Source organism: Heptranchias perlo, unplaced genomic scaffold (genome assembly GCF_035084215.1).
Source record: "Heptranchias perlo isolate sHepPer1 unplaced genomic scaffold, sHepPer1.hap1 HAP1_SCAFFOLD_147, whole genome shotgun sequence".
Lineage (NCBI taxonomy): Eukaryota > Metazoa > Chordata > Chondrichthyes > Hexanchiformes > Hexanchidae > Heptranchias > Heptranchias perlo.
Window position 1 is genome coordinate 366,553 of NW_027138722.1, and position 27,981 is coordinate 394,533.

At 45.9% G+C, this 27,981-nt stretch overlaps 1 protein-coding gene across 1 annotated transcript in view; it reads left to right on the top strand.

Moving 5' to 3' along the window:
- The first annotated feature begins 3,665 nt into the window (after positions 1-3,665).
- LOC137309074 (NACHT, LRR and PYD domains-containing protein 3-like) overlaps positions 3,666-27,981 on the top strand; it is a 41,836-nt gene continuing 17,520 nt past the window's right edge. Inside the window, exons 1-7 of the mRNA XM_067977395.1 lie at positions 3,666-3,952; positions 4,646-4,873; positions 5,187-5,358; positions 9,854-9,947; positions 12,946-13,112; positions 13,430-13,606; positions 22,599-22,651. Of these exons, the coding sequence (XP_067833496.1) occupies positions 9,884-9,947; positions 12,946-13,112; positions 13,430-13,606; positions 22,599-22,651 (461 nt within the window). The 5' untranslated portion in view covers positions 3,666-3,952; positions 4,646-4,873; positions 5,187-5,358; positions 9,854-9,883. The remainder of the gene's footprint in view (positions 3,953-4,645; positions 4,874-5,186; positions 5,359-9,853; positions 9,948-12,945; positions 13,113-13,429; positions 13,607-22,598; positions 22,652-27,981) is intronic.

The following is a 27,981-nucleotide window of genomic DNA, read 5'->3' on the forward strand; positions in this document are numbered from 1 at the left end:
ATTTCGTAATAAGTCTGAGGTATTACATTTTGTAATAAATGTAAGGAATCTTACAACACCAGGTTATAGTCCAACAAATTTATTTTAAAATCACAAGCTTTCGGAGATTATCTCCTTCGTCAGATGATTGAATGGAAAGGTTCTCAAATCGCATATCTTATACGATGTTGGGACAGCATCACACCAATCAAAAGGTGTCGTTGTTATTCAAACAGGCCAGTCACGGAGAACAGCACGTCCCAGTACACTCGATATACATTGTGTCTTTTACACAGGCAGGCAGAAAGAAACTTAAAATGGCAGAGAGAGAGAGAGAGAGAGAATTTTTAAAAACATATAAATTTTTTTCCCCCTTTTTGCTGGTGGGGTTACGTGTAGCGTGACATGAACCCAAGATCCCGGTTGAGGCCGTCATACTCCTGTGACTCGGCCAACGTTGTTTACCTCATACGTTGCAGGAAAGGATGCCCCGGAGCATGGTACATTGGCGAGACCATGCAGACGCTGCGACAACGGATGAACGGACACCGCGCAACAATCGCCAAACAGGAGGGTTCCCTCCCAGTCGGGGAACACTTTAGCAGTCAAGGACATTCAGCCACCGATCTTCGGGTAAGCGTTCTCCAAGGCGGCCTTCGAGACACACGACAACGCAAAATCGTCGAGCAGAAGTTGATAGCCAAGTTCCGCACCCATGAGGACGGCCTCAACCGGGATCTTGGGTTCATGTCACGCTACACGTAACCCCACCAGCAAAAAGGGGGAAAAAATTTATATGTTTTTAAAAATTCTCTCTCTCTCTCTCTCTGCCATTTTAAGTTTCTTTCTGCCTGCCTGTGTAAAAGACACAATGTATATCGAGTGTACTGGGACGTGCTGTTCTCCGTGACTGGCCTGTTTGAATAACAACGACACCTTTTGATTGGTGTGATGCTGTCCCAACATCGTATAAGATATGCGATTTGAGAACCTTTTCATTCAATCATCTGACGAAGGAGATAATCTCCGAAAGCTTGTGATTTTAAAATAAATTTGTTGGACTATAACCTGGTGTTGTAAGATTCCTTACATTTGTCCACCCCAGTTCATCACCGGCATCTCCACATTTTGTAATAAGTGTGAGGTATTCCATTTTGGTAGGAGGCCACATACTGCTTAGATAATAAGAGTCTACTTGGGAATGGGGAGCACAGGGTTCTGGGCGTACAGATACACAAATCATTAAAAGTATCGAGGCAGGTTAATAAGGCCATACAACCGCAAACCAAGCACTGGGGTTTATTTCGAGAGGGATAGGTTTGAAAAGCAGAGAAGTTATGTTAAACTTTTATGGAACCTTGGTTAGGCCACACGGAGTACTGTGAACTGTTCTGGTCTCCTTATTATACAAAGGATATAGAGGCACTGGAGAAGGTGCAAAAAGGTTTACTAGAATGAAAACAGAACTGAGAGGTTATACTTATCAGGAAAGATTGAGCAGGCTGGGCGTCTCATCTCTAGAAAAGGGAAGACTGAGGGGTAGCCTGACAGTCGACCTTAAGATTATAAAAGGGTTTGATAGGATTGACGAAGAGAAGATGTTTCCAGTTGAGGGGGAGACCAGAACTAGGGCCATCGATTTAAAATATTCATTAATAAGTGCAATAGGGAATTACGCAGAAATTTCTTTACCCAGAGAGTGGTTAGAATATGCAAATCACAACCACAAGGAGTAGCTGAGGCGAATAGCATAGATGCATTTTAGGGGAAGCTGGATAAACACATGAGGGAGAAAGGAATAGAAGGTAATGTTGCTCGGGTTAGGTGAAGTAGGGAAGGAGGAGACTAGTGGGGGGCATGGACCTGTTGGGCCGAATGGCCTGTTTCTGTGCTGTACGTTCGATATAATGTTATGTAATATTCTATCGAATTATTTTATAATTTTTAAAAATCTCAATTAACGTACCCCGACTGCATGAAAACCCATCATTTACCCACACTGTCCATTTAACAGTGAATTTAATGAGATTGGCTTATTCGTTTGAATGTTTTTTTCTTAAAATGAATAACTCACCACTTAAAATAACGATAGATTGAAACAAGCAAGAAAGAGATCGTCTCTGGAGGGAGAGTTCACATGAAGACAAATATTGTGGGATTTTGGGGCCAATCGCTTCAGGTTGTGCCTTCGGCCTGAATGAATCCTTAATCCTGGTCAAAAAACAAAGGGGAAATTGGAGAGAAAATTAGAAAATAGCGCAATCAGTCCCTGGGATTGATCACAACAATCAGTCCCTCGGAATTATCACCACAATCTGTCCTCAAACACTTTCTCACTTACATCCCGAGGAGTGTTATTTATTACTGTCTGCTAACCCCCCTGAAAATGAAGAAAATCCAATCTTTATACCCACCACAGCACAGGAACGGCCCTTTCTGGATTTAACAATGTAACTGGTGTATCTGCTGAATATTTACCATGGTAAATATAATTGCGGAAAGTAGGCACTCATTGCCAAGTAACTGAGGTGATTGATGCTCAGGGATAGGTTAATACGGCGGTTAAATGGTTAATGTCCTCACTTACAGAAACAGCCTCCCCCTCAGCTCACTGACAAGGCACTGGCTGTTGGGACCTAGGTTGAAAGTGCAAACATAAGAACATAAGAAATAAGGGCCGGAGTAGGCCATACGGCCGCTCGAGCTTGCTCTGCCATTCATTAAGATCATGGCTGATCTTCAACCTCAAATCCACTTTCCCGCCCGATCCCCTATCCCTTGATGCCTTCGATAATTAACTGAGAGAAATGTACTGTTATGTGGGCCGGACCAACACTAAGTATACACACACCGTACATGGTACAGGACTAAAGCCTGTGGAGAAAGAAAAAGATTTTGGCGTCATAGTGTATAACTCTCTAAAAGTTCATTACCAATGTCGTGTTACTGTATCTAAAGCAAATAGGGTACTGGGCTGAATTCACAGGACTATTCAATATAAAACGAGACATGCCATTGTGTCCTTGTACAGTCCATAGTTAGGCCTCATTTAGAATACTATGTCCAGTATTGGCCCCCGCACATGGTGGGTGATATTGAAGCTTTATAGAAGGAGGGCCACAAGATTGATTCCCAGTTTAAAACATCATAGCTACTCAGATAGGCTTGAAAAGCTACGTCTATCCAGTTCTGGGCACCTCACGTTAGGAAAGATGTGAAGGCCTTGGAAAGGGTGAAGAAAAGATTTACTCGAATGTTTCCAGGGATGAGGGACTTCAGTTACGTGGATAGACTGGCGAAGCTGGGGTTGTTCTCCTTGGAACATAGAAGGTTGCTTGGAGATTTGATCGAGGTGTTCAAAATCATGAAGAATCTAGACAGACTGGATAGAGAGAAACTGTTCCCACTGGTGGAAGGGTCAAGAACCAGAGGACATAGATTTAAGGTGATTGGCAAAAGAACCAACTGTGACATGAGGAAAAACTTTTTTATCAGCGAGTGGTTAGGATCTGGAATGCACCGCCCGAGGCGGAGGTGGAGGCAGATTCAATCGTGGCTTTCAAAAGGGACTGGAAGGAAATATTTGCATGGCTACGGGGATAGGGCGGGCCAGTGGGACTAATTGGATTGCTCTTGCATTGAGCCGGTACGGGATCGATGGGTCGAATGGCCTCCTTCTTTGCTGTAACGATTCTATGATTTTATGATTTGATTTCACCAGAGAGGCCGCTTCCTGTCCTGAAACAAACGAGGAATGTTTGAGTTAAAATCCATCCTGAGGTTTGACAGCAGCTTTCACACAGAGGGCGGAGTTCAGAATCTCACATCACAAGGATCAGATCAAATTCACAATTGAGGACCTGTTCAAATAAAACAAGGGAATTCCACCTGATTGGTCGCAATGAAATAACAAGGATACAAGTTGCAAAATCGACACGGACATTGAGAGAGAGAAAATCCTTGCGGGATTAAGGTAGGTTAATGTAGTTTCTCAGCTTCATATTGTTATTTTATTATCGTTTTCTCCCTATCCTCTTTCTTTTTAAAGCCGATTTCCCGCGGTCAGATATGTTCCCCGGCGTGGGGAGCTCTGTATTCTTCGCGGGTGTAACAATTCATTTATTGTTCTTTCGGAGAGTGACTGAAGGCGGGATATTTTACACCGGGGATTTCAGGGCTAAACCCTCTTCGGGTCTCCACTAGTCTCCCCACAGACACAATATTATAAGAGCGGTTACGGGACAGAAAGTAGGAACATGAACGCTGGGGATTTAACCCATTCTGGTCCAACGGCGCCTCCTCCCTATTTTACAATTTGAAGCTCAGTAAACAGGGGTGGATAGCTCGTCATTTCTCAGTCCATATGTATTTATTTTTACTGTAACACTGGCTCTTTTTACTCACTGGACGCTTTGGTGCCCGGTACACTTTTATTTAACTGATAAAAGGCGGGACCATCTGTTCAGACCGAACACACAGTTCAGCTCAGCGAAGGGTTCACACATTCGCTCTGGCCGATTATCGATCTCAGCTGGGCAGCTGGAAAATCAGCCTCTGGTTACCCGAGGCCGGACTGAACGCGATCCAGTCAAATGATAGGAGCAATTTCGGATATAAAACTTGATGCAGATTAATTACAATAATTCATTTCTGTTTAATGTGACAGTGTCAGTTGGAAACGGATGTGCATTAGGTGGGAAAATAGAGCAGGAAATGCCGCTTCTGCGAAAATAAGTTCGAATTACTGAGGAATTTATTTGCCAGACTGACTCAACTGAAAAACGGAGACGCCGCTCCCTTTGGAGAGAAAAAAATCAGGAATGTTTTGATGGAAACCGTTTCAGGGCTGAAACAATCTTTCACGCAGATAGGAGGTTCCTGATCATTAATTAAGGTAATTTGTGGGGATGCTTTGAATTTCAACAGGTAGGAGGGTCCATCATTAATCTTTATATGAAAAGTAACTTCATGAATTACCAACAGGTAGGAGGGTCCATCACTAATCTTTATATACAAAGTAACTACACAAATTACCAACAGGAAGGAGGGTCCATCACTAATCTTTATATAAAAAGTAACTACACAAATTGCCAACAGGTGGTAGGGTCCATCACTAATCTGCTGATATTATAACCTTCCAGGATTGATAAACTAACACCAAATGGATAATATACAACGCCTTTGTCTCCTTGACTTTCTCTTCACAGATCGAAGCCCCACAATTTCCGAGACCCTGCAATTTCCGACGATTGCCGGGCTGTTAAATATCAAGATGTCCACCCATGATAGAATAGAAGAGAACAGGCAATTGATGAATATGTGGAGGGAGGCAGCTTTGTGTTAACATACAAGAAACCCTTAAGTGATCAAGGATATCGGGTAAATTGAAACACCACAATGCTTTTGATTTAGTCCAACGTTTTTGGATCGATGTTCGATGTTATAATTTCTTTTGGTGAAATAGATCATGCAGTAAAAACAAATCAACAGAACGATAATGAAAAATATTTTTCTTCGCTGTAATATTAGAGATCTGGTATTTATTCCCCGATGGCCTCACTGAAACAAAGATAGCAAAGTGACGATTGACTAAAGTTCCTGCTGCTTTCAGTGCAGTTTGTTTGGTTTAAACTGTTGGTGATCTCACAGCGACATGTTGTGATAAATACAACACAGAGCACCCTGGAGAATTACCGAGGTTTATAATTACCTGGGTGCGGATCATGTGTCACGGATCAGTTTATTCAAACATTTAAATGGTAAAGAGGAAGTTACTACATTTAATAACACAACGTTTCAGTGGGTGTCGGTGTATTTCTGCGTCGTTGAGGAGTCAGTTTAGGACTGGGTCAGTGGGGTGTCTCTGTGGGACTGTGTCAGTGGGGTTTCGGTGTAGGACTGGGTCAGTGGGGTGTTGGTGTGGGAGTGGGTCAGTGGGGTTTCGGTTTGGGACTGGGTCAGTGGGGCGTCGGTGTAGGACTGGGTCAGTGGGGTGTTGGTATCGGACTAGGTCAGTATGGTGTCGATGTGGGATTGGGTCCGTGGGGTGTCGATGTGGGACTGGGTCAGTGGGGTGTGGCTCTAGGACTGGGTCAGTGGGCTGTCGGTGTGGGACTGGGTAAGTGGGATATGGGTTTAGGACGAGGTCAGTGGGGTGTCGGTGTTGGACTGGGTCCGTGGGGTTTCGCTGTGGGATTGGGTCAGTGGGGTGTCGGTGTGGGACTGGGTCAGTATGGTGTCGATGTGGGTCTTGGTCAGTGGGGTGTCGGTGTGGGACTGGGTCAGTGGGGTGTCGGTGTGGGACTGGGTCAGTGGGGTGTCGGTGTGGGACTGGGTCAGTGGGGTGTCGGTGTGGGACTGGGTCAGTGGGGTGTCGGTGTGGGACTGGGTCAGTGGGGTGTCGGTGTGGGACTGGGTCAGTGGGGTGTCGGTGTGGGACTGGGTCAGTGGGGTGTCGGTGTGGGACTGGGTCAGTGGGGTGTCGGTGTGGGACTGGGTCAATGGGGTGTCGGTGTGGGACTGGGTCAGTGGGGTGTCGGTGTAGGACTGGGTCAGTGGGGTGTCGGTGTGGGACTGGGTCAGTGGGGTGTCGGTGTGGGACTGGGTCAGTGGGGTGTCGGTGTGGGACTGGGTCAGTATGGTGTCGATGTGGGTCTTGGTCAGTGAGGTGTCGGTGTGGGACTGGGTCAGTGGGGTGTCGGTGTGGGACTGGGTCAGTGGTGTGTCGGTGTGGGACTGGGTCAGTGGGCTGTCGGTGTGGGACTGGGTTAGTGGGATATGGGTTTAGGACTAGGTCAGTGGGGTGTCGGTGTGGGACTCGGTCCGTGGGGTTTCGGTGTGGGATTGGGTCAGTGGGGTGTCGGTGTGGGATTGGGTCAGTGGGGTGTCGGTGTGGGACTGGGTCCGTGGGGTTTCGGTGTGGGATTGGGTCAGTGGGGTGTCGGTGTGGGACTGCGTCCGTGGGGTGTCGGTGTGGGATTGGGTCCGTGGGGTGTCGGTTTGTTTCTGGGTCGGTGGGGTGTAGTTGTCGGACTGATCAGTGGGGTGCGGGTTTGGGACTGGGTCATTGGGGTGTCGGTGTGGGACTGAGTCCGTGGGTTTTCGCTTTTGGACTGGGTCAGTGGGGTTTCGGTGTGGAGCAGGGTCAGTGATGTTTCGGTGTGGGATTGGGTCCGTGCGGTGACGTTGCAGGAATGGGTCAGTGGGGTGTCGGTGTGGGACTTCGTCAGTGGGGTGTCGGTGTGGGACTGGGTCAGTGGGGTGTCGGTGTGGGACTGGGTCAGTGGGGTGTCGGTGTAGGACTGGGTCAATGGGGTTTCGGTTTGTGACTGGGTCAGTGTGGTGTCGATATGGGACTGGCTCAGTGGTTTGTTTCCTGAGGGAGGTGTCAGCTTTCAATCAGCAACAATTCAACGATTTGATTTTTATTTAACATTAGTGAGGGAAAATTAGTTTGACCTTTACACAGTCGATATTTTCATCAACTATTCTCCTGTAAAGGGCTTTAAACTGAAAAAAGTGGGGAGGGTTCAGGTGAGGAAAAATTTAGAAATCTAATGAGAACATTTAAGACAGTGAAACAGTTTGGTGACTTGGGTAAAGATAACCAGAGTGTGGCAGGAAGGGACAGGGAGTTTTCCAATAATAATGCAACAACAAGGAAGGGCAAAGCGGGAAAAACTGGTGAAAAGTCAAAATTTAAGGTTCTTTATCTGAATGCACGGAGCATTCGGAACAAGATAGATGAATTAATTGCACATATAGCGATATATGGGTTTGACCTAATAGCAATTACAGATACATTGTTGAAAAATTACGAAGGTCGGGAACAAAATACTCCAGGGAACATGATGTTTTAGAAAAGATGGGCAGAATGGAATTGATGGGTGCGTAGCCCAATTAATAAAGGATGACCTAAGGACAGGTGCAATGACTTGGATGAAGGGACAGACTGTCTTGTGGCCAAATTTGCTGATGATACAAAGATAGGTGGATAAGCAAGTTGTGATGAGGACACAAAGTGTCTGCAAAGGGATATTGACAGGTTGAGCGAATGGGCAAAAATTTGGCAGATGGATTATAATGTGGGAAAATGTGAAGTCATCCACTTTGGGAGGAAAAATAAAAACGCAAAACATTATTTGAATGGAGAAATATTACAAAATGCTGCGGTACAGATGGATCTGGGTGTCCTCGTACACGTAACACAAAAAGTCAACATGCAGGTGCAGCAGGTCATCCGGAAGGCAAACGGAATATTGGCCTTTATTTCTTGGGGTATGGAGTATAAAAGCAGGAAAGTCATGCTACAACTGTACAGGGAGCTGATGAGACCACACCTGGAGTACTGCGTACAGTTCTGGTGCCCTTATTTAAGGAAGGACATACTTGCTTTGGAGGCAGTTCAGAGAAGGTTCGCTACATTGATTCCGCGCATGGAAGGGTTGTCTTATGAGGAAAGGTTGAACAGGTTGGAGTTCAGAAGGATGAGTGGAGACCTTATTGAAACATACAAGATCCTGAGGGGACTCGATAGGGCAGATGCTGAGAGAATGTTGCCCCTCATCGGAGAATCTAAAACTCGGGGGCGGAATCTCAGAATAATGAGTCGCCCGTTTAAGACGGAAATGAGGAGGAATTTCTTCTCCCAGAGGGTCGTGAATCTTTGGAATTCTTTACCCCAAAAAGCTGTGGAAGCTGAGTAATTGAATACATTCAAGACTGAGTTTGACAAATTTTTGATCAGCAAGGGAGTCAAAGGAAATGGGGAAAAGGCGGGAAAGTGGAGTTGAGGTAAAAATCAGATCAGCTATAATATCATTGATTGGCGGAGCAGGCTCGAGGGGCCGAATGGCCTACTCCTGCTCCTATCTCTTCTGGTTTTATGGTGAGAAAGGATCTTGGCTCGGAAGATCAGGAAGTAGAATTAATATGGGTGGAAATTATAAATAAAAAGGGGCAGAAAACACTGGTGCGAGTAATTTATTGACCCCCTAATATTACTAATACCGTAGTATAGAGTATTAATTATGAAACAATGGGATCTTGTAACAAAGGAAATGCAGTCATTACGGGGGGCTTTAATCTGCGTACAGAATGGGCAAATCAGGATGGCAAAGGTAGTTTGGAAGACGAGTTGACGGAATGTATTCGAGACGGTTTCCAAGAGCAATACTTCATGGAAGCAACCAGGGAACATTTTATTTTCGATCTTGTATTATGTAATGAGATAGGGTTAATTAGAAACTTAACAGTGAAAGAACCTCTGGAGAATAGTGATCATAATATGATAGAATTTCACATTGAGTTTGAAAGAAACGTTCGAAAGTCAGAAACTAGAATCTTAAACTTAAATAAAGCCAATTACAAAGGTATGACAGGCGAGTTGTCGAAGAAAAAGAGGGAAATACAATTAAATGGTTTGACAGTTGAAAATCAATGTCAAACATTTGAAGAAATATTTTAGTATTCACAACAAGTCTACGTTCCGTTGAGAAATAAAAACTTCACTGGAAAAGTGATCCGCCCATTGGAATGTAAAGAAGTTAAGGAGAGTACTAGATTGAAAGAAGAGCCTATAATGTTGCGAAGAAGAGTAATAAGCCTGGAGATTGGGAGAGTTTCAGAAACCAACAATGGACGATCAAAACATTGATAACAAGGGAGAAAATGGAATATAAAGTAAACTGAATTCCCCCACCTAGAGAGTCCAGAACTCAGGGGCATAGTTGCAGGATAAGAGGTTGGCCTTTCAAGATTGAGATGAGGAGGAATATCTTCCCACAGAGGGTCGTGAATGCTTAACAAGGGTACGTTCTCTTGCTCATTTTAGTATTTCTGTCTAACACTCCTATTAATATTGTATTTATTACAGAGCATCAGAATCTGGGAATCTGTCACCACCATGGCTGAAGGATCAAACAGGAGAGAAGATCCAACATTTTCACCAAGAATGACAATGGATACAGGTAGGTTCACAAAATTCATCAAAATATATTTTCTGTCCTGACAAAGGGTTCAGATCTCGAGGAAGAACCTGCAGCTCACACAGGAAGAGGTAACTGCACAGATACTGTGTAGAAAGAGGGAAGTGAGTGACCATCCAGAGGGACAGTGCAGTCACAGGTGGAGGGATCTCCTGAGTACTGGAACTGTCGAATCAATACCTGGTGTTAGGGATGTAAGGTGGATAGAGACAATGACTCAGAGGATGGCCTTCATGAGTAACAATGTGAGACCAGGGAGCAGGGGGACACCCCGAGTGGAGCGGGCGTGAGAGGCAGGTGGGGCACAGGATTAGGAGAGCGATAGTGGTGGGAGATACTATCGTCAGGAAAATAGACAGACTCTTCTGCAGCTCTGAGCAGGTCCCGAATGGTAAGTTACCTTCCTGGTATCAGAGGGAAGAACATCCTGTAACAGGTAGGACCAACTCTGGGATGGAAAGGAGAGCAGAGAATAGTCATGGTTGGAACCAGTAACATGGAGAGCAATACGTTTATGGAGGGAATATTAAGATTTAAGATCGAGACTAAAAAACAAGGCCTCTAAGTGGTGATCACTGGATTTTTTTTTATTTGTTCATGGGATGTGGGCGTCGCTGGCAAGGCCAGCATTTATTTGTAATCCAGTATGTTACCAATCCTACTTGCCCTTGAGAAGGTGGTGATGAGCTTCCTTCTTGAACCGCTGCAGTCCGTGTGGTGTCGGTTCTCCCACAGTGCTGTTAGGAAGGGAGTTCCAGGATTTTGACCCAGCGACGCTGAAGGAACGGCGATATATTTCCAAGTCGAGATGGTGTGTGACTTGGAGGGGAACGTGCAGGTGATGTTGTTCCCATGTGCCTGCTGTCCTTGCCCTTCTAGGTAGTCAAGGTCATGGGTTTAGGAGGTGCTGTCGAAGAAGCTTTGGCGAGTTGCTGCAGTGCATCCTGTGGATGGTACACACTGCAGTCACATTGCGCCGGAGAAGGGAGTGAATGTTCAGGGTGGTGGATGGGGTGCCACAGTTTTACACTGGGCCACTTAAGGAGGGATATATGAGGCAGTTCAATGTGTAGGAGTTTGGAGCAGGAGGGAAGGGTTCACGGTCTTGTAACACTAGAGTAAGTTCAGGGAGAAGGGAAGGGACGGACACGATCTGAACCGACCAACAATGGGTTGACAGACTGGGTGAATGGAGCAGGAGGGAAGGGTTCACGGTCTTGGGGAGTAGAGTGAGTTCAGGGAGAAGGGAAGGGACGGTCACGGTCTGAACCGACCAACAATGGTTTTACAGACTGGGTGAATGGAGCAGGAGGGAATGGTTCACGGTCTTGGGGACTGAAGTGAGTTCAGGGAGAAGGGAAGGGACGGTCACGGTCTGAACCGACCAACAATGGTTTTACAGACTGGGTGAATGGAGCAGGAGGGAATGGTTCACGGTCTTGGGGACTGAAGTGAGTTCAGGGAGAAGGGAAGGGACGGTCACGGTCTGAACCGACCAACAATGTTTTTACAGACTGGATGAATGAAGCAGGAGGGTTTCAGTTGATATGACTGGAGGATGGGAAATCTCAGTTACTGAGGCTAGAGATTGGGATTAATAAAACTGTTGGAGCAGAACAGAAGATTTATGAAAGAGCGAAAATTTATTAGCAGGAATAAAGGAAGGTGGTTTTGAAATATTGAGAGATAAAGTCACTTCGTATTTTAAAAAAAGCAATGAAACGGAAACGGGTCAACATATCAAAAAATCGGAGTTAGGATTGTGAGTTATGTCTGTGAATATACAACTCATTCCAAACATATTCGGAAAATCAGAAGTGTAAGAGATGTGATCTAGTATCTGGAAGACAGGGCCTGAGTTTTCACAGGGCTCAGAGCGAAATGTTTCTGATGAAAACATTTTGAGTGGAGAGAAATATTGTTCTGGACGCCGGTATTAGTAAAAGGTTCTAAGACAGAGTTAGAACAATAACAACTTGCATTTATATAGCACCTTTAAATTAGTAAAACGACCCAGGGCGCTTCACAGGAGCGATTACCAAACAAAATTTGAGACCGAGTCAAATAACGAGATATTTGGACGGGTGACCAAAAGCTTGGTCAAAGAGATAGGTTTTAAGGAGAGTCTGAAAGGGGAACAGAGAGGTCGAGGAAAGGAGAGATTTAGAACATAAGAATCTTCCAGGGAGCTATGTTAACATCGAATCCACATGTAATTAGTTAAGCAAGAGGAAGAGAAGCAGCACAATTCTCGGTGGGCTTTTCAGGCCAGCAATCAGTGGAGGTGAGATAGAGGGGAAACTGGGGAAAACTCGTTGTGGATGAAGTTTTGGGGAGATACAAAATATTTCCTTTAGTTTTTAAATATGATGGTGGAAGTGAAAATGTTGGTGTACTAGAGAAGGATGTGGGACCATAGTTAGAGATAACTGTAGAGAAGGATTTGGATCTGAGAAAAATCGCCGAGGTGGATAAATCACTGGGCCCAGAGTTAACACTCCCGAGGCTGTTAAAGGAAGTCAGAGAGGAGAAGGAGGGACTCTGATCACAATTTCTCAATCCTCGTTTGTTATCAAAAATATCAAGGTGGACTGAAGGAGCCCAAGTAATGTCTCTGTTAAAATAGGGAGAGAGGATCAACGGGTAACTGGAGACCAATTAGTCTCCGTCAACAGTGGGCAAACTCCTCGAATCTGTAATTCCAGGTCGAATTAGTGAACATTTGGAGAAACAGGGGATGATCAGGGGAGGCTGGAACTGATTCGCGGCAGACAAGTCGTATTTGACAAATTTGATACAGCTTTGTTGATAATTGACTGTACAGATCGATGGGATGCAGCACATGCGGTGTATATGGGTTTTCAGAAGGTATTTGATAATGTGGCTCACAGGAGGTTTCAGCCGTTTGGTTTAAGAGGAAATGTAGCCGCCCGGATAGAAAGTCGATAATGTGTTTAGTTTTCTCCATTTTTGTTCACAGATCCGACCGCTGCAATCACTGAGTTCCTGACAAAGTGCGACGATTACCAGCTGTTCCAGTTGACGAAATTCTACCGGGACAGATTAGAACAGGCGATTGAAGAAGTGGTGGACGGAGTCAGCTCGTTGTTAACATACGAGAGGCATTTCAGTGGACAGGAACATCGGGTAAGTGGGAGGGACGCAGAATAAATTTGGATTATTTAAACATCACAGAGCTAACAGGATATCAGATCTTAGAATCATTGAATGTGACAGAACAGAAACAGGTCAAATCGGAAAGAAATTGATCAAACTGAAAATACAGTGAACCTGAAACAATGATACGAAGAGGTGAAAATACCCAGTGGATCGGACAGTGTCTGTACAAAGGACAGGGGAACGGTTCGGGTATAACTCTTGTGTTGGACTGAAAGTAGAAGGGAAACAGTTTAAGTTTGAGTGGGAAAAGTCGGGACCAATATATTCATTGTTATTGTTTACAGAAAGTCGTTGATCTCGTGGAGAAGGGAAACAGGACGGACAGTTCCAAACTTCTCCTAAGTCTGGTGATGGAGAAAGGCTCTCCGGCTCGAAGGGTGATGTGGGAATCCTTTGTGAAAATGCACCATGTGGTACCAAAGTTGGACAAAATACTGAAAGAGATGCAGGAACTTGGTACAGTAAAATCACACATTGAATTCAATTTCAGATTGAAACACTGCAGAATTTACTATAATATTACACAGATCTGATTTCATGAAAGCTCATTGATTTAAACAGGTCCTGATCCATTTGATTATATGAACATCGGACGAGGTTTATCTGAAATACCCAGTCACCTGAAAGGTAAGTGATGAAGTGGAGATTTCAAACCGTTTATTTCACTTCTGAAATTCAGAATGTTTGACTGTAGTCTTTTGTTTAGAGATTTTCAGAATCTGGTAATCAGAAATTCAAAGGGTGGAGGGAACAGAAATGAACCTCGTTTTGATTCAAAATCAATCCTCAACGATTGTACGATTTCTGACATATCCTGCAAAGATACGCAGGTTGCATTATTTCACTTGGCCCGGCTGCTGATCACGATCTGTTCAGAAATCCCATAAACTTTGAATCCTCATACACACTTGGCGGGATCCTGATACACTATGAAACCCCATACACAACTGGCAGGAGCCTGATACAGTGTGAACCCACATACACACCTGGCAGGCTCCTGATACACTATGAATCCCCATACACATCTGGCAGGATCCTGATATACTGTGAATCCCCATACACACCTGGCAGGATGCTGATACACTGTGAACCCACATACACACCTGGCAGGATCCTGATACACTGTGATCCCACAGACACACCTGGCAGGATCCGAATAAACTGTGAACCCACATTCACACCTGGCAGGATCCTGATGCACTGTGTATCCCCATAAACACCTGGCAGGATCCTGATTGACTGTGCAAGCCCTATAAACACCTGGTAGGATCCCCAATCACTGTGAATCCCAATGAACACCTGACACTATTTTGATGGACTGTGAAACACCTTTCACACCTGGTAGCTTCCTGATACACACTGAATACCCAAAAAACACATGGCAGGATACTGATTTACTGTGGATTCTCATACAAATCTGGAAGGATCTTGATTCACTGTGAGTCCCCACACAAATAATCTTCGAATAAGGGGCTGCTCTTTCAAAACTGAGATGAGGAGAAACTTCTTCACTCATAGGGTAGTAGGTCTGTGGAATTTGCTGCCCCAGGAAGCTGTGGAAGCTACATCATTAAATAAATGTAAAACAGAAATAGACAGTTTCCTTGAAGTAAAGGGGATTAGGGGTTACGGGGAGCGGGCAGCAAATTTGACATGAATTTAGATTTGAGGTGAGGATCAGATCAGCCATGAACTTATTGAATGGCGGAGCAGGCTCGAGGGGCCGATTGGCCTACTCCTGCTCCTATTTCTTATGTTCTTATGTTCTTACATCTGGCACATCCTGATACTTTGTGACACCCCATGCACAATGGGCAGGATAATTATGTTGTCTCAAAACCCCGTACATTCTTGGCCGCTACCAGATGCACTCTGATAACCCATAATCACGTGGCAGGATCCTGCAATACTCTGACCCTCCTAACACACCTGGCAGGATCCTGATACACTGTGAACCCACATGCACGCCAGGCAGGATTCTGATACAATGTGAATCCCCATACAAACCTTGAAGGATACTGATACACTCTGATTCCCCATATGCAAATGGCAGTGCACTGATTTAATGCGAATCCTCATGTAAATCTGGCAGGAACCTGATGCACTGCGAATGCCCATACACACCTGGCAGGATCATGATGCACTGCGAAACCCCATACACACCTGGCAGGATCATGATTCACCGTGAATCCCCATAAAGACCTGGCAGGATCATGATTCACTGTGAATCTCAATATGTATCTGAGGGATCCTGATACTTTGTGACTCTCCATACAAAATTGGCAGGATCCTGCTTCAGTGAGAGTCCCAGACACACCAGGCAGGCTCCTCATAGTCTGTAAAGCTCCAGGCACAACTGGCTGGTTCCAGATAACATGTGAAGCTCCGTACAAACTTGACGAGATCCTGATACACTGTGAATCCCAAAAGACACGTCACAGGATCCTGATTCTCTGTGAATCCCCATACACACCTGGCAGGATCCTGATACACTGTGAATCCCCATACACACCTGGCAGGATCTTGATACACTGTGAATCCCCATACACACCTGGCAGGATACGAATAAATTGTGAACCCACTTACACGCCTGGCAGGATCCTGATACACTGTGAATCCCCATACACACCTGGCAGGATCCTGATACACTGTGAATCCCCATACACACCTGGCAGGATCCTAATACATTGTGAACTCACTTACACACCTGGCAGGATCCTGATACACTGTGAACCCACATACACATCTGGCAGGATCCAAATAAACTGTGAACCCACATACACACCTGGCAGGATCCTGATACACTGTGAACCTACATACACACCTGGCAGGATCCCAATAAACTGTGAACCCACATACACACCTGGCAGGATCCTGATACACTGTGAACCCACATACACACCTGGCAGGATCCGAATAAACTGTGAACCCACATACACACCTGGCAGGATCCTGATACACTGTGATCCCACATACAGACATTGCAGGATCCTGATGCACTGTGAACCCACATACACACATGGCAGAATCCTGATGCACTGTGAACCCACATACACACCTGACAGGATCCTGATACACTGTGAACCCACATTCACACCTGGCGGGATCCTGATACACTGTGAATCCCCATACACACCTGGCAGGATCCTGATGCACTGTTAATCCCCACACACACCTGGCAGGATCCTGATGCACTGTGAATCCCCATACACACCAGGCAGGATCCTGATACACTGTGAATCCCCATACACACCTGGCAGGATCCTGATACACTGTCAATCCCCATAAACACCTGGCAGGATGCTGATAATCTGTAACCCACATTCACACCTGACAGAATCCTGATACTTTGTGAATCCACATGAACACCTGACACTATTTTGATGCACTGTGAAACCCCTTTCACACCTGGTGGCATCCTGATACATTCTGAACACCCAAAAAACGCATGGCAGGATACTGATTTACTGTGAATTCTCATACAGATCTGGCATGATCGTGTTTCACTGTGAGTCCCCATACACCTCTGGCAGATCCTGATACTTTGTGACACCCCATGCACAACTGGCAGGATAATTATATTCTCTCAAAAAACCATATATTCTTGGCCGCAACCTGATAAAATGTGATAACCCATCCTCACGTGGCAGGAGCCTGCTATAATGTGACCCTCCTAACACACCTGACAGTATCCTGCTACACTGTGAACCCACATGCAAGCTAGGCAGTACACTGATTTACTGCGAATCCTCATATCAATCTGGCAGGAACCTGGTGCACTGCGAATCCCCATACACACCTGGCAGGATCATGATTCACTGCGAAACCCCATAAACACCTGGCAGGATCATGATTCACCGTGAATCCCCATAAAGCCTTGGCAGGATCATGATTCACTGTGAATCCCCATATATGTCTGAGAGATCCTGATACTTTGTGACTCCCCATACACAACTGGCAAGATCCTGATTCAGTGAGAGCCCCAGACACACCAGGCAGGTTCCTGATAGTCTGTAACGCTCCATGCACAACTGGTTGGTTCCTGATAACATGTGAAGCCCCGTACAAACTTGACAGGATCCTAATACACTGTGAATCCCCAAAGACACGTCGCAGGATTCTCATACACTCCGAATCCCCATACACACCTGGCAGCATCCTGACACACTGTGAATCCCCATACACACCTGGTCAGATCCTCTTACACACTGAAACCCCATGTAAATCTGGCAGCATCCTGATTCATATTGAATATGCAGACACATCTGGCAGGAACCTGAAACACGTCGAATCCCCATACCAAACTGGCAGGATCCGGATACACTGTCAATCGCCGGACACAATTGGCAGGATCCTGCTTCAGTGTGCGCCCCATACACATCTGGGAGGTTCCTGAAACACTGTGAAAACCCATAAACAACTAGGAGTTTCCTGATACACTGTGAAGTCCCATGCACATCCTTCAGGTTCCAGAAACACTATTAATCCGCATACAAACCTGGCAGGATCCTTATACAATCTGAATAACCATAGACACCTGGCAGTTTCCCGACAGGCAGTGAATCTCCATACAAACCTGGCATGACCCCGAAACTCCGTGAATCGCCATACACACCTGTCAGGATCCTGATACACATTGACTCCCCATACTCAACTGGTAGGTTCCAGATTCACTGTTAAACCCCATAAACACCGAGCAGGATCCTGATACACCGTGACTTCCCATCCACACCTGGCGGTATCCTGATACACTGAAAATTCATACACAACTGGGGGGAAAATCCTGAAACGCATTGAATCCCCATACACATCAGGCGGGGTGGGTGGGGGGGGTTTGGAAATCCAGATACACTGTGAATCCCCAAACACACCTGGCAGGATCCTGATAGACTGTGAATCCCCATACACACCTGGCAGGATCCTGATAGACTGTGAAACCCCATACACACCTGGCAGGATCGTGATAGCCGGTGAATCCGCATACACTCCTGGCAGGATCCTGATGCTCTGTGAATCCCCATACACATCTTGCAGGATACTGAAACACTTTGAATCCCCATAAACTCGTGGCAGGATACTGATAAACTGTGAATCCCCATACACATCTGGCAGGATCCTGATTCACTGTGAATCACCACACACACCTGGCAGGATCCTGATACACTGTGAATCCCCATATACATCTGAGAGATCCTGATACTTTGTGACTCCCCTTGCACAACTGGCAGGATCCGGATACACTCTCAATCGACGGACACAACTCTCAGGATCCTGACTCACTGTGAGCCCCATACACACCTGGGAGGTGCCTGATACACTATGAAACCCCATCGACATCAGGAGTTTCCTGATACACTGTGAATTCCCATACACATCCCTCCGGTTCCAGAAACACGATTAATCCCCATACACACCTGGCAGGATCCTGATACATTGTGAATCCCCATACACAACTGGCAGGATCCTGATAGACTGTCAAACCCCATTCACACCTGGCAGGATCCTGATATACTGTGAATCCCCATAAACTCCTTGCAGGATACTGATACACTGTGAATCCCCATACACATCTTGCAGGATACTGATAGACTGTGAATCCCCATACACACCTGGCAGGATCCTGATAGACTGTGAAACCCCATACACACCTGGCAGGATCGTGATAGCCGGTGAATCCGCATACACTTCTGGCAGGATCCTGATAGACTGTGAAACCCCATTCACACCTGGCAGGATCCTGATATACTGTGAATCCCCATACACAACTGGCAGGATCCTGATAGACTGTGAAACCCCATACACAACTGGCAGGATCCTGATAGACTGTGAAACCCCATTCACACCTGGCAGGATCCTGATATACTGTGAATCCCCATAAACTCCTTGCAGGATACTGATACACTGTGAAACCCGATACACACCTGGCAGCATACTGAAACACTGTGAAACGCCATGAACACCTGGCAGGATCCTGATACATTGTAAATCCACATACACACCTGGCAGTATCATGATTCACTGTGAATCTCCATACACACCTGGCAGGATCATGATTCATTCTGAATCCCCATACACACCAGGCAGCATCCTGACACACTGTGTATCCCCATACACACCTGGCTGGATCCTCCTACACTCTTGAACCCCATGTACACCTGGCAGCACCCTGATTCACACTGAATGCCCATACACACCTAGCAGGAACCTGAAACACTTTGAATGCCCATGCTAAACTGACAGGATCCGGATACATTGTCAATTGCCGGACACAACTGGCAGGATCCTGATTGACTGTGAGCCCCATACACACCTGGGAGGTTCCTGATACACTCTGAATAACCATAGACAACTGTCAGGTTCCCGATAGATGGTGAATCCCCACACAAACCTCGCAAACACCGAAACTCTGTGAATCACCATACACACCTGGAAGTTTCCCGAAACATTCTGAATCGCCACACACACCTCCCAGGATCGCGAAACACTATTAACCCCCATAAACACCTGGCAGGATCCTGATACACATTGAATCCTCATACTCACCTGGTAGCTTCCAGATTCACTGTGAAACCCAATAAACACCAAGCAGCATCCTGATACACCTTGACTTCCCATCCACACCTGGCGGTATACTGGTACACTGTGAAAAATCAGACAAAACTGGGAGGAAAATCCTGTAACACTGTGAATCCCCATACACACCTGGGGGCAAAATCCAAATAAACTGTGAAACCCCATTCACACCTGGCAGGATCCTGATACACTGTGAATCCCCATAAACTCCTTGCAGGATCCTGATACACTGTGAATCCCCATACACACCTGGCAGGATCCTGATACATTCTGAATCCCCATACACACCTGGCAGGATCCTGATACACGGTGAATCCCCATACACTCCTAGCAGGATCCTGAAACTCTATGAAAACCCATAAACACCTGGCAGGATCCAGATTCATTGTGAATCCCCATACACAAGTGGCAGGATCCTGATTCACTGAGAGGCCTAGACACACCAGGCAGGTTCCTGATAGTCAATGAAACCCCCACACAACTGGCTGGTTCCTGATAACATGTGAAGCCCCGTACACACCTGACATGATCCCAATACACGATGAACCTCCAAACACACCTGGCAGATTCCAGAACCACAGTGAATCAACAAACACACCTGGCAGTATCCTCATACACTCTGAATCCCCATACACACCTGGCAGCATCCTGACACACTGTGTATCCACATACACACCTGGATGGATCCTCTTACACTCTGAAACCCCATGTACACCTGGCAGCACCCTGATTCACACTGAATGCCCATACAAACCTGGCAGGAACCTGAAACACATCGAATGCCTATGCCAAACTGACAGGATCCGGATTCATTGTCAATCGCCGAACATAACTGGCAGGATCCTGATTGACTGTGAGCCCCATACACACCTGGGAGGTTCCTGATACACTCTGAATAACCATAGACACCTAACAGGTTCCCGATAGATGTTGAATCCTCATACAAACCTCGCATGAACTCGAAACTCTGTGAATCACCATAACACAACTGGATGTTTCCCGAAAGATTCTGAATCGCCATACACACCTATCAGGATCGCGAAACACTATTAATCCTCATACTCACCTGGTAGGTTCCAGATTCACTGTGAAACCCCATAAACACCGAGCAGGATCCTGATACACCGTGACTTCCCATCCACACCTGGCGGTATCCTGATACACTGCGAAAACTCATACACAACTGGGGGGGAAATCCTGTAACATTGTGAATCCCCATACTTACCTGGTAGGATCCTGATACACTGTGAATCCCCATACATACCTGGTAGGATCCTGATACACCGTGAATCCCCATACACACCTGGTAGGATCCTGATACACTGTGAATCCCCATACACAACTGGCAGGATCCTGGTAGACTGTGAATCCCCATTAACTCGTGGCAGGATCCTGATTCACTTTGAATCACCATACACACCTGGCAGGATACTGATACACTGTGAATCCCCATACACACCTGGTAGGATCCTGATACACTGTGAATCCCCATACACAACTGGCAGGATCCTGATTCGCTTTGAATCACCATACACACCTGGCAGGATACTGATACACTGTGAATCCCCATACACACCTGGTAGGATCCTGATACACTGTGAATCCCCATACACAATTGGTAGGATCCTGATAGACTGTGAATGCGCAGAAACACCTGGCAGGATCCTGATACACTCTCAATCCCCATACACACCTGGCAGGATACTGATACACTGCGAATCCCCATACACAACTGGCAGGATACTGATACACTGTGAATCCCCATACACAACTGGCAGGATCCTGATAGACTGTGAATCCGCAGAAACACCTGGCAGGATCTTGATACACTCTCAATCCCCAAACACACCTGGCAGGATACTGAAACACTGTGAATCCCCATAAACTCGTGGCAGGATACTGATACACTGTGAATCCCCACACACATCTGGCAGGATCCTGATTCACTTTGAATCACCATACACACCTGGCAGGATCCTGTTACACTCTGAATAAACATAGACGCCTGGCAGGTTCCGGATAGATGCTGTTGACCGGAGGTCATCGGTTATACAAACCTGGCATGGCCCCAAAACTCTGTGAAACACCATACACACCTGGAAGGTTCCCGATACTGCTGACTCACCATGCACACCTCTCAGGATCGCGAAACAGTATTAATCCCCATAAACACCTGGCCGGATCCAGATTCAATGTGAATCCCCGTACACACTTGGCAGGATCCTGATAAACTGGGAAACCCCATACACACCTGGCAGGATCCTGATACACTGGGAAACCCCATACACACCTGGCAGGATACTGAAACACTGTGAATCCCCATAAACTCCTGGCAGGATAATGATACACTGTGAAACCCCATACACGCCTGGCAGCATACTGAAACACTGTGAAACGCCATACACACCTGGCAGGATCATGATTCACTGCGAATCTCCATACAGACCTGGCAGGATCATGATTCACTGTGAATCCCCATATATATCTGAGAGATACTGATACTTTGTGACTCCCCATACACAACTGGCAGGATCCTGATTCACTGAGAGGCCCAGACACACCATGCAGGTTCCTAATAGTCTGTGAAGCTCCATACACAACTGGCTCGTTCCTCATAACATGTGAAGCGCCGTACACACCTGGCAGGTTCAAGAACCACTGTGAATCCCCAAACACACTTGGCAGGATCCTCATACACTCTGATTCCCCATACACACCTGGCAGCATCCTGTCACACTGTGTATCCCCATACACACCGAGCTGGATCCTCCTACACTCTGAAACCCCATGTACACCTGGCAGCACCCTGATTCACACTGAATGCCCATACACACCTGGCAGAAACGTGAAACACTTCGAATGCTCATGCTAACCTGACAGGATCCGGAGATATTGTCCATCGCCGGACACAACTGTCAGGATCCTGATTCACTGTGAGCCCCATACACACCTGGGAGGTTCCTGATACACTATGAAACGTCATAGACATCAGGGGTCTCCTGATATACAGTGAAGTCCCATACACTTCCCTCAGTTTCCAGACACACCATTAATCGTCATGCAAACCTGGCAGGATCCTGATACACTGTGAATCCCCATACACACTTGGCAAGCTCCTGATACATTCTGAATAACCATCGACACCTGGCAGGTTCCCGATAGATGGTGTTGACCGGAGGTCACCGGTTATACAAACCTGGCATGACCCCAAAACTCTGTGAAACAACATACACACCTGGAAGGTTCCCGATACATTCCGACACGCCATGCGCACCTCTCGGGATCGCGAAACGCTATTAATCCCCATACACACCTGGCAGGATCCTGATACACATTGAATCCGCATACTCACCTGTTAGGTTCCAGATTCACGGTGAAGCCCCATAAACACCTAGCAGGATCCTGATACAACGTGACTTCCCATCAACACCTCGCGGTATCCTGATACACTGTGAAAAATCATACAACAACTGGGGGGAAAATCCTGAAACACAGTAAAACACCATACAGACCTGGGGCGAAAATCCGGATGCGCTTTGATTCCCCATACACATCTGGCAGGATCCTGATACACTGTTAAACCCCATACACACCTAGCAAGATCCTGATAGCCGCTGAATCTACATACAAACCTGGCAGGATCCTGATACACTGTGAAAACCCATAAACACCTGGCAGGATCCAGATTCAATGTGAATCCCCACATACACCTGGCAGTATCCTCATACAATCTGAATCCTCATAAACAGCAGGCGGGATCCTGATTCACTCTGAAACCCCGTGCACACCTGATAGGATCCAGAAACACTATGAAACCCCAGGCACACCTGTCAGGACCCTGATCCGCCCTGAATCCCCATGCACACCTGGCAGGATCCTGATACACGCCGAATCCCCAGAAACAACTGGCAGGATCCTGATCAACTGTGAATCCTCATACACACCTGGCTGAATCCTGATTCACTGTGAATCCCAATATATTCCTGGCAGGTTCATGATTCACTGTGAATCCCCATAAACACCTGGCAGGATCACGATTTACTGTGAATCCCCATGCACACCTGGCAGGATCATGATTCACTGTAAGTCCCCATATATATCTGAGAGACCCTGATACTTTGTGACTCCCCATACACAACTGGCAAGATCATGATTCACTGAGAGCCCAGACACACCAGGCAGGTTCATCATAGTCTGTGAATCTCCATACACAACTGGCTGGTTCCTGATAACGTGTGAAGCCCCTTACACACCTGACAGGATCCCGATACATGGTCTATCCCCATATACAGCTGGCAGGTTCCAGAACCACTGTGAATCCACTTACATACCTGGCAGCATTCTGATACACTATATATCCTCAAACACACCTGGCCAGATCCTCATACACTCTGAAACCAATGTACACCTGGCAGCATCCTGATACACATTGAATCCCCATACTCATCTGGCAGGATCGTCATACACTGTGAGTCCCCATACACACCTGGCAGGATCCAGAAACACTGTGAATCCTCATACACACAGGGAAGGTTCCCGATATATTATGAATCACCATGCACACCTGTCAGGATGGCGAACACTATTAATCCCCACACAGACTTGGCAGAATCCCCGTACTAACCTGGTAGGTTGCAGATTCACTGTGAAACCCCATAAACAGCTGGCAGGATCCTGATACACTGTAACTTCCCATCCACAGCTGGCTGGTTCCTGATACACTGTGAATCCCCATACACTCATGGCAGGAACCTGATACAATGTGATACCCGATACACACCTGACAGTATCCTAATACACGGTGAATCACCATGCACACCTGGCAGGATCCGGATACACTTTGAATCCCCATGCACACCTGGCAGGATCCTGACACACTGTGAGTCCCCATACACACCTGGCAGGATCCTGATACACTGTGAATCCCCATACACACCTGGCAGGATCCAGAAACACTGTGAATCCCCATACACACCTGGCAGGATCCATTTAAACTGTCAAACCCCATACACACCTGGCAGGATTTTAATACACTATGAAAACCCACGCACACCTGGCAGTATCCTGATATATTCTGAATCCCCAGACCCATCTGGCAGGATCCTGTAACACTGTGAGACCCGATACACACCTGGTAGGATTCCGACACTCTGAACACTAATACACATATCCTTTGTGCCGCCCAGACGCTCTGGGCTCACAAGTAAAGAGCAGTGTTATGATCCAGACGTTAAGTGTTAACTGCGCCCCTAGAAATCTGACCCATCACAGACTGCAGGGGATGAGATGGAGAAATATTGAAATGTTATAATTTCACAGCACAGAATGAGACGTCAAAGTGTTCGATTTGATCTGTGACGATGTACAGATGTTCACACAATGGATCATTAATCCTTGGAGAAATGTGAGGGAAACACAATGTTCAGGGTAATTCGGAAGTTCTGGGCTGGCTTCCTAATGGCACAGAAAGAGAGAACCTTATAGTACTCAAACAATAGTCCTTTAACTCAGGGTCTTTTAGACCCAATTTAATGACTGACGAAAACATATTTGTAATTTCCCAAACCTGCATTATAAGAAATTGAGACCAAAATGAAACAACGGAGTATAATTATTGGGAGAATCGTTGAAATGAACTGTGAATGTTTTCTGCTCTAACATTGCACTGAGTGATGTGGGCAGTAGTTCTAATTCTAATTCCAATCGGTGATATGACAGAACTGTTCGAAAAACACATTCAATGAAGGTGTAAAACTGCTGAAAAATTGTTTGCATTTTCTGAAACACAATATAACAGGAGAATGATTAGAGACTGGAAATGACTATTTGGCCCAAATAAGCCTGTCCCTGTTAGAAGAGATGACCCCGCCGACCGCTCCTCTCAGTATATCCACAGAAACACGTCCGATTGTCTCTTGACCCCACTTGCACTGCCCCTTTCGTGTCCTACCCTGTTAACTGGGTGAGAAAATTGCTCTGATTTCCTTTCTTACTTCTGACTTCCAATTTTCTCCGTCTCTAATTATTTTCGTGAGTGTGAGCCTGTTTCCTGCATTAATATTGTGAATTACGTTGAAATGATTCAATACCGAAGTCTCTTGCTCAATCGAAATACATCAAACCCTCTCACCATTCCCTCACCCTAAACTCCTAATACCTTTAATCGTCTTTCTGATTCCCCTCTGTACTTTTAGAACGGCAGTCATATTTACCTGTGATATGGTGACTAAAGAAATACAGATCTGATGCAATAACAGTGGAACTGCTGTCCATTCACAGTCTGTCCCTCTCCCAGTGCCCACAATATCCCAGATAACCTGTCCGAGGTCTGATACAATAACAGTGGAACTTCTGTCCATTCACAGTCTGTCCCTCTCCCAGTGCCCACAATATCCCTGATAACCTGTCCGAGGTCTGATACAATAACAGTGGAACTTCTGTTCATTCACAGTCTGTCCCTCTCCCAATGCCCACAATATCCATGATAACCTGCCCGAGGTCTGATAGAATAACAGTGGAAGTTCTGTCCATTCACAGTCTGTCCCTCTCCCAGTACCCACAATATCCAAGATAACCTGTCCGAGGTCTGATACAATAACAGTGGAACTTCTGTCCATTCACAGTCTGTCCCTCTCCCAGTGCCCACAATATCCCAGATAACCTGTCCGAGGTCTGATACAATAACAGTGGAACTTCTGTCCATTCACAGTCTGTCCCTCTCCCAGTGCCCACAATATCCCTGATAACCTGTCCGAGGTCTGATACAATAACAGTGGAAGTTCTGTCCATTCACAGTCTGTCCCTCTCCCAGTACCCACAATATCCAAGATAATCTGTCCGAGGTCTGATACAATAACAATGGAATTTCTGTCCATTCACAGCCTGTCCCTCTCGCAGAGCTCACAATACCCCAGATAACCTGCCCAGGATCTGATACATTAGAATCATAAAATGTTTACAGCACACAAGAGTCCACTCGGCCCCTCGAGCCCCTGCTGGCTCTTTTTAAGAGCTATCAGGTTAGTCCCATTCCCCTTCTCTTTCCTCGTAGCCCTGCAAAACTTTCCCTTCAAGCATTTAATGAATCCCTTTTTGAAAGCCACTATTGAATCTGCTTCCACAAACCCTTTCAGGCAAAGCATTCCAGATCATAACTTCTCGCTGCTTAAAAATAGTTTTTCCTCATCTCGCCTTCGGTTCTTTTGCCAATCACTTTAAATCTGTGCCCTGTGGTTCTCGACCCTCCTGCCAATGGGCAAATTTTCTCCTTATTTAATTTATTTAAATCCTTCATAATTTTGAATACTTCTATCAAAGCTCCTCCCAACCTTCTCTGCTGTAAGGAGAACAACTCCAGCTTCTCCAGTCTATCCACTTAACTGAAGTCCCTCTTCCGTGCAACCATTCTAGTAAATCTTTTCTGCATTCTCTCCAAGGCCTTCACATCCTTCCTAAAGTGCGGTGCCCAGAATTGGACACAATACACCAGTTGTGGCCAAACCAGGGTGTTATAAAGGTTCAACGTAACTTCCTTGTTTTTGTAGTCTATGCATCTATTTTTCAAGCCAAGTATCCCGTCTGCTTTTTTAACTGCTTTCTCAACTTGTCCTGTCACTTTCAAAGATTTGAGCACATACACCCCCAGGTCTCTCTGTTCCTGCACTCCCTTTAGAATTATACCATTTAATTTTATTACCTCTCCTCATTCTTCCTGCCAAAATGTATCACTTCGCAATTCTCTGCATTAAATTTCATCTGCCATGTGTCCGCCCATTCCACCAGCCTTTCTATGTACTTATGAAGTCCATCACTATCCTCCTCACTATTTACTGCACTTTTACGTTTTGTGCCATCTGCAAATTTTGAAATTGTGCCTTGCACACTCAAATCCAAGTCATTAATATCTATCAAAAAAAGCAGTGGTCCTAGTACCGACCCTTGGGGAACATCACTGTATACCTTCCTCCAGGCCAAAAAACAACCGTTCACTACAACTCTCCATTTCTTGTCACTGAGCCAAATTCCCATCAATGCTGCCACTGCCCCTTTTATTCTATGGCCTTCAACTTTGCTAACAAGCCTATTATGCAGCACTTTATAAAACGCCTTTTGAAAGTCCATATACACATCAATCGCATTGCATTCATCAACGCTATCTGTCACCTCACTTGAAAACTCAATCAAGATAGTTAAACACGATTTGCCTTGAACAAATCGGTGCTGGCTTCAGTCAATTAATCCACACTTGATCAAGTGAAAATTA